The 8,758-nt window shown below is 36.7% G+C and overlaps 1 protein-coding gene across 1 annotated transcript; it reads left to right on the top strand.

The window, feature by feature from the left end:
* Positions 1-445: 445 nt before the first annotated feature.
* LOC122595990 (probable sucrose-phosphate synthase 1) lies at positions 446-8,160 on the top strand. Its single transcript, XM_043768483.1, has 13 exons — positions 446-775; positions 879-968; positions 1,684-1,925; positions 2,378-2,441; positions 2,938-3,636; positions 4,228-4,344; positions 4,444-4,575; positions 4,654-4,830; positions 4,930-4,983; positions 5,074-5,136; positions 5,216-6,136; positions 6,228-6,355; positions 7,648-8,160. Exons 1-13 carry the CDS (start codon positions 596-598, stop codon positions 7,925-7,927), a joined length of 3,147 nt encoding a protein of 1,048 aa, XP_043624418.1. The 5' UTR covers positions 446-595; the 3' UTR covers positions 7,928-8,160.
* The last annotated feature ends 598 nt before the right edge of the window (positions 8,161-8,758 follow it).

The raw sequence follows: 8,758 nt of genomic DNA, 5'->3' as shown, positions 1-8,758 counted from the left end.
GTTAACTTTTTTGACGAATATAATCCCTATCATTAAATACTTTTAAATTAATGGTCCCTAACATTTACAAATATTAAAAGCTATAATAAGAACTGACGGATGTTAACTTTTGTTTAAGTTTTTAAGAGAAGTTACAATAACGGATGTTATGTTTTGTATGAAAAAAACTTTAGTCATGTTCACTGTATGTAAGTAACTTATTTAAACTGAATGAATTGTGTAAACAAGTTAATGTGGAGGTTTCTCATTAGGCTATGTATCAGATGTCTGGTGATGCCATGTTAATTTCTTACATGATTCGTTCAATTTTAACAGATTACTTACGTACAATAAACCCGAGTAAAGTTTTTTTAATAAGTGGTCACTAAGGATACTTTTTAAAAAAAAAATAAAATAGAAAGGGATAGATAGATACAGATCCCTATATATCAGCAGTATAATTCTCTTTCTCCCCCTGCCGCGTGTAACCAGATCCCCTGTCCCTCTCTCATCTTCCCCCAACGTCACACATCATTCACATTCACATTCACCACCCCCCATTCATTCAAATCATCTTTCTTCACACACACTTAAACACACACAGAGAAACACCGCAATGGCGGGTAATGACTGGATAAACAGTTACTTGGAAGCAATTCTGGATGTGGGTCCTGGACTTGACGATGCAAAATCATCTTTGCTTCTTCGTGAAAGAGGGAGGTTTAGTCCTACTCGTTATTTTGTTGATAATGTTATTGGTTTTGATGAAACTGATCTTCATCGTTCTTGGGTCAAGGCAAAGTTTCTTCCTTTTTTCATCTTTTTTCGTTAATCATTCTGTACATGTATATATTGATCTGTATCTATATGTATGTGTGTGTGTGTGTGGATTGATACAGGCACAAGCAACAAGGAGCCCTCAAGAGAGAAATACTAGGCTTGAGAACATGTGTTGGAGGATTTGGAATTTGGCCAGACAGAAAAAACAGGTTTTTTTCTTTTTCCTTTTAAATATTTTCGTTTATAATAATTTATGGTAATTTTTATTTTACTATATACTAATATAGTAATATTGGTCTTTTTTTAAAAACTTGTATTTAATAGTATTGAAGGAAATTTTATGTAGTACAATGTCTGTTTGTGTTGATTTTTTGGACTAAACTTTGTTTATTAAAAAAAAAAAGGTTAATTTGAACTTTGAAGCTTGGATTGATTAACCTTTTTCATGAACAATATGTTAAGGATAATCATGTTAGAACATGGATTTTGAAATGTATATCGTTGTCGTTTTGCCGCCTGTTGAATAGGCGATTCAAAGTTGATAAAGTATTTTAAAAGGTGGTGCCTTTAAACAACCGGTATGCTTGTAGCAGTAATCACTTTATACTTACTAGTGTATGGGAATCACCATTTGTAGTTATATATCTTACTCCGTATCAATTATTAGAGAGCTTGGCGTAATCACCCTGAGGTGATCACGCAAAGACTGGTCACATCAGCACTAGAGTAAACAGTTTTTTCCATGGTGAGGACCACAATTTAATTTTAGTTAATTAAAAAACCCCACAGGGCATGGTAACATGATGAGGAGCACCATGGGGATGGGGATGGTGTGGTTCGCCCTCCCTACCGTGTACCTTTATGTATATGCTGTATGCTATTGCATTTTACTTACGTTAAGGTGCTTCCCGTTTTGTTTGCTAGCTTGAGGGTGAGGAAGCACAAAGATTGACCAAACGTCGCCTTGAGCGCGAACGGGGTCGGAGGGAAGCTGTGGCTGATATGTCAGAAGATCTATCAGAGGGGGAGAAAGGAGACACTGTCAGTGATGTAAGTGCTCACGGTGATGGTCACAAAGGTCGTTTGCCCAGAGTTAGCTCAGCGGATGCAATGGAGGCTTGGGCTAATCAACAGAAGGGGAAAAAACTGTACCTTGTACTGATAAGGTAGGGTATATCCTTTGTTAACGTCAAATCTTGAGTAAATTCATAATTCTAAATAACCAGATAATATTTTAACTATGGGCATTGAATTTGAAATGATCAAGAATATTATCGTTGTTTATGCATGCAATTGTAGCATTAAGACATTGTACTGTTTCGTGTTTCCACACTTCCAGAATATTTTGCCAAAATTGTTGCGAGAGTATGGTACATATATTGCATAGAACTTTTTGTAAAGAAAAAGAATTGTAGGGCATCACTACAAGTCCCACATTGTTATAATAGAATTTCAATGAAGTCTGTATATAATGATTATAGATTTCTATCAGCGCGCCACATGTTAGAATGTTAGATAGTGAGCGGAAATTATATCAAATAATGCTTTATATCCTGCACTTCCCGTTGCTAGCTTTGCTGAAAATATATATAATTCCTTGAACCAACAACTTTTACAGTCTTCACGGTTTAATACGTGGTGAAAATATGGAGCTGGGTCGTGATTCTGATACCGGTGGTCAGGTATGTTTATACTGGTGGACTTTATGATTTTGTAATTATCTTTGTCTAGCTTTTGCTCTTCTTGTTGATTTGGAGTAATTCTAGTATTATAGAAATTGCTTTTCCTAGATTTGTTTAAGAGGTGGCAGTTTTAACCAATTTACTTAAAAAGGGGTTGATTCGTGACGTGTTCTAACTTTAATAATTCTTTTTAAAAAATAGCTAAAATGTGGGATAATGGGTCAAACCGTCAAAGGGTTAAAGGTCAACCAAAGTGTTATTTTATTGCACAAATTTGAATCCTCTTAATATCGTTTTTATCACATAAATTACATCATTATCATATTCTATGAAAATTTTATAAACATTTAAAAAATTGGATTAAAGTTGTTTTTGCTCAGCCTGACCTGACCCGAAAAATAAAATTTTGACTTGTAACCCGATTCGCCAAAGAACCCACCTCGACTTTTTTGTGACAATACACATCAATTTTTATTTTTTTCTTGCCATCTTCCAGGTTAAGTATGTTGTGGAACTTGCCAGGGCTTTAGCTTCGATGCCAGGTGTCTATCGAGTCGATTTATTTACTAGACAAGTAGCATCTCCAGAAGTAGACTGGAGTTATGGTGAACCAACAGAGATGCTCTCTCCACATAATTCTGATGGTTTGTCAGATGAAATGGGAGAGAGTAGTGGTGCATATATCATCCGTATTCCATTTGGTCCAAAAGATAAATATATCCCCAAAGAGTCCCTATGGCCTCATATACCTGAATTTGTTGATGGTGCACTTGGTCATATAATCCAGATGTCCAAAGTTTTGGGTGAGCAAGTTGGTGGTGGGCGACCTGTTTGGCCCGTGGCTATCCATGGTCATTATGCAGATGCTGGTGACTCTGCTGCTCTTCTTTCCGGTGCTCTAAATGTACCTATGCTCTTCACTGGTCACTCTCTTGGGCGAGATAAATTGGAACAACTATTAAGACAAGGGAGATTATCTAAAGATGAAATAAATGATACATATAAAATAATGCGTAGGATAGAGGCTGAGGAGCTGACTCTTGATGCCTCTGAGGTAGTCATAACCAGTACCAGACAAGAAATAGAGGAACAGTGGCGCTTATATAACGGTTTTGACCCGGTTCTAGAACGTAAACTTCGAGCTAGGATCAGGCGCAACGTGAGCTGTTATGGAAGGTTCATGCCTCGCATGGTTGTAAGTGCCAAGCATTGCTTCTATTTATCCAGATTCTATTTTCCTCTTCGTGCCTACTATATACACATATTTGCTCACTGCTGTTAGCGGTTACATATGCATCATATTGCTTCAACTTGTAAAGTCCACCATCATTTAGTTGTGTGCTACTGTTAGAGCCGGAAATTCGACCCATTTATTCATGAATGGGTTTAATTGGGTTTTGTGTTATCTTTAATGGGTAAAGTAAAAATAGATTAACACGTAGCTTGGTCAAATGTGTCAAAATAGATTGGAAGTCACCCAACACCTTAAATGTGTAGTTTTGATGCATAGACCATCTGAAGTAGTTTATCAGAGAGATTAAGTTTTTTCGAAATAATATTAATTTTTTTTATAAAAGTTTCAAAATTTCCGGGAAAAAGTGGTTCTGGTCAATCTGGCTCTTTTTGACCATGTGTTGACCTAAGCCCATTTTGACATGTTACACAACCAGCTCTATCAACCCATTTCACCACCTTTTAGCCCTTCCTACGCTTGTCAAAAGTTCAACTTCACCATCTTTATACTTAATACTGTCTGAGCATAACTAACCGCTACAATTGCTGGCAGGTAATTCCTCCCGGAATGGAGTTTAATCATATTATTCCACATGATGGTGATATGGATGGTGAAACCGAAGGAACAGAAGATCGCCAGGCTTCTCCAGACCCACCTATCTGGGCTGAGGTTAATGCCATATCTCATGGAAGGCTGATTCTTTTTTTTTTTCTTCATCAGGATACCTTGTTATTAATTCATGAAATTCTTAACCTTCTTGTGGTGCAGATAATGCGGTTCTTTACTAACCCACGTAAGCCTATGATACTTGCACTCGCTAGGCCTGACCCTAAAAAGAACCTTGCAACTTTAGTAAAAGCATTTGGTGAATGTCGTCCATTACGGGAGCTTGCCAATCTTGTATGTCTGGGCTACATAATTTTGGGATTTTACTGCTATTTTAGTCTTTAGGGTTTAACTTTTAATTGTATCTTACAGACTTTGATAATGGGTAACCGAGATAACATTGACGAAATGTCAAGCACCAGTGCTTCCATGCTTCTTTCAATCATTAAGATGATTGATAAGTATGATCTTTATGGTCAAGTGGCATATCCTAAACATCATAAGCAGAATGAGGTACCTGATATCTACAGTTTAGCCGCAAGGACGAAGGTAAGTTATACAATATACAGATATATGAGTAATATGGTATGATAACCAATACCTAAACGTTTTGAGATATGCTCATCTTGCTTTTACATTTCTTGGCAGGGCGTTTTCATCAATCCGGCATTTATAGAGCCATTTGGACTCACTTTAATTGAGGTTATTATTTGATATCTTTAGAGATTAGATTCTCAAGTTTTTGTTTTATTTTACTATAAGTTTACTATATTACTCAATGTGATGGATCAGGCTGCAGCCCATGGGCTACCAATGGTTGCCACAAAAAATGGAGGTCCTGTAGATATACATCGTGTAAGTTGTATGTGGTTTACAAATAATGTTTTATGAGAGAATTAATTCAACCTGCAAAGTGACTGTGTTACCACTTCAGGTACTTGACAATGGCTTACTTGTTGATCCCCATGATCAGCAGTCAGTTGCCGATGCCTTGTTAAAGCTCGTGGCAGATAAGCAACTTTGGTCAAAATGCAGGTCAAACGGGCTGAGAAACATTCACTTGTTTTCATGGACCGAACATTGTAAAACTTATCTTTCACGGATTGCAAGTTGCAAACCGAGGCAACCGGGGTGGTTAAAAAACGATGATGACGATGATGATAATTCAGAACCCGAATCACCTAGTGATTCTTTAAGAGATATGCAGGATATATCTCTGAACTTGAAGTTTTCAATGGATGGTGATAAGGGATATTCTGATAGCCCGTTTGACTCTGAAGATAGAAAGAGTAAACTTGAGAATGCTGTTATGTCGATTTCAAAGGGTATGATGAAAGGTGCTTCAAGGACCACGTCTGTAGAAAAACCCGACCAAGCTAAGTTCCCTGCATTGAGAAGACGCAAGCATATCTTTGTAGTTGCAATTGATGATGATAATATCAACGGACTTTCCGAAAATGTTATAACGATTTTCGAGGCTGTAGCTAAGGAGAAAAATGAAGGTTTGATTGGATTTATATTGGCGACATCTTTACAGATGGCTGAAGTCCATTCGTTATTGGTCTCAAAAGGAATTAATCCTTCTGATTTTGATGCTTTTATTTGCAATAGTGGTGCCGATCTTTATTACACATCTTCGCATTCAGAAGATAATCCCTTTGTATTTGACTTGTATTACCATTCTCATATTGAATACCGGTGGGGCGGCGAAGGGCTCAGGAAGACTTTAGTCCGATGGGCTTCTTCCATAATTGACAAGAAAGCTGAGAATAAAAAACAGGAACATGTTGTTACAGAAGACGAATCTGTTTCAACTGACTATTGTTATGCTTTCAATGTTCACAATCCAGCACTTGTAAGTATATCTATTACCAAGGGTGGCAATTTTGGTCAAAATTGGTTGATTTTAAAGAACTGCGATTTCTTATTTTACTTTATGGTTGTAGGTTCCTCCTGCAAAGGAACTTCGGAAGATGATGAGAATTCAAGCTCTTCGTTGTCATGTTATTTACTGCCAAAATGGGAGGAAGATAAATGTTATTCCAGTGTTGGCTTCTCGTTCCCAAGCCCTCAGGTGCTTATCTGTTTTGTAAATTTATTTTTCTCTATATGCTTAGATGATTTATGGGAATAGCAAGATTATATTGAGAGTGCACCTCAATCTATATACTTAGATAAACCTTGCTAGCCTATAGAGATGCAGAAGGACACTCTCTTGGAGGCCTGGTTTGAGTGTGTTAACTTATTGGGCCTTAACTTGCTTTAACTAACCCAAAACCTTACGCCTGTTTGGATCTAGTGGTCTTATCTTTCTCTTTTAAAGAAGTTTTGGTAAGTTGATTTTAGTAATAGCTTTATGCTTTTAGTTATTACTATATAATACTTTTGTTATGACATAAGTAGTGCTTGACCAGTCCATGCAATGAATACCGGATCGCGGAACCGGATAAGGGCCAGGTCATGGGACTAAGTTTGGTTGTTTGACCATTTTCTCAACTCTAGCAGCCATAAAGTCTCATCCCACCACCGCGTGGATATGAAGAAAACTATAAATAGAAAGGAAAACCAACATATATCGTATTCTCTTGTATAATCTTTGATCTACAGTTAGGTGTTTACTGTTTACCAACACAAATTATTCTATATTTTTTCATTATTTATGAAGGGTATAATAGGCATTCACCAGAATAATAAAAGATTTTATATATCTAAATGACCATTAAACGTTGACACCGCTGGTATATCAATTAAGGACAAATTTTATATGCTATTCTGTTACCACTGTCACACGGCTTGTATGAGCACTTTCACGCTTTTAACAGGTAGTGATACTTTAACAGTTGGTAGGAACCGCCAAAGTATGTAAACAGTAAACGAATGAGGTTTTCTGTGTTTGGGTTAGCCCGGGAGGGCGATATTTTTGAATCAAATGTACGCGGCCCGACTGGAGTGTTCTGTGGCCGTTTTCCAACCCTTCTCTGTCCACCCCAAAGATTATACCTAGTGAGTTTTGCAAACTTCTTGAAAAGATGACATGATGTTCACAACTAGGCCACCATGGTGGTGGATTTACACAGAAAAGGAAATAAACAATTCACGCCTTCTGATGAGTAATTTTGCACAGAAAATCTGAAGACTAGTTTCATCTTTACAATTTGTGATAAGAGGATCCTTTTTGCATTTATGTCTCCATTGCATTTGATGGTGATTCTGTTTTGCATTTGATTCATCATATTTCTTTTGGGTACATGTTACAATAACAATGGTTAGTTTTAACGGAAAGCCACACACAGTGGTTAAAATTATGAATCTCCCCTTAAACAGATTGTTGTTTTAGTAATATTGTGTGACACGATATTTTTTCAGGTACTTATATCTCCGATGGGGTATGGATTTATCAAAAGTAGTGGTTTTCATTGGCGAAAGTGGCGACACTGATTATGAAGGTTTTCTTGGCGGTGTTCATAAATCTGTTATACTAAAGGGAGTTGGTGCCAATGCTAGCAACCAGCTTCATGCTAACAGAGTCTACCCACTTTCCGATGTGTTTCCCACAGACAGCCCTAATGTTATTCAGACTCCCGAACAGTTTAGCGTTGCCGACATTCGTGGGTCATTGGGAAAACTTGGAGTTCTCAAAGAATAAAGAAGCACAATGTTCGGCTGATGTGTTCATCTTGTTCTTTTTGTGCAAATTCAACAAGTTTATACCACTTAAAAGTTATAATGTACAGAAGCTGGACTGCTTTTTGGAAGCGAGAATGACCAAATATTCGAGGAATAAAGCTACTAATAATAATGACTTGTACTTTATACATTTGTTGTGCTTTTGAGCATTTTATATTTTGATAAGTTATAGTTTAATTGTTCAACCTTGAATGAGGAAGAGTTTGATAGATGACAAGCGAGACTTATTCTGTAGATGGTGTAGTAAGGTGAGACGTAAATCGTCATGCTTTTATCCAAGGGTCGATATGAGATGTAAATGGTCATGTTCTTTCTTACCTTAAGGTTGATAAATTGCTTTCAAAAGGACACGCTGGAAAAAGAGATTGCTAGAAGGTTTACATTTTACAAGCTAAGAACTTTTGAGGTTTCTTGAGGGAAACCAAGAAGTGGTGGAGATTAAAACCAAATGATAAAAGATAGGTCATCTATCACTCACCTACACATTGGGTTTCCTTTCTCTCGTAGTCATTGACTTAAACAAAGAAATATAAAAGGTATAGCATTTATATTACTATTTATTAATTATTGATATGTTTTATGATTATTAAGTACATTAATTACGTGTAAAATTCAAACCTAAGATTCTCAACCTATGATTTAATTCCGGTGACAGCAAGTCCAATTTTTCAGAATTAGAATTAGGTCAACTTCTAAATCCAAATTTCATTCCAATGGACATTAAATAATGGTCAACCAATTTATGCCCACAAGTTACTATCAAACTTTGTGTGAAAATGTGACCATAAGC

Source organism: Erigeron canadensis, chromosome 4 (assembly GCF_010389155.1).
Source record: "Erigeron canadensis isolate Cc75 chromosome 4, C_canadensis_v1, whole genome shotgun sequence".
NCBI lineage: Eukaryota > Viridiplantae > Streptophyta > Magnoliopsida > Asterales > Asteraceae > Erigeron > Erigeron canadensis.
This window is presented reverse-complemented; position numbering and strand designations above follow the sequence as displayed.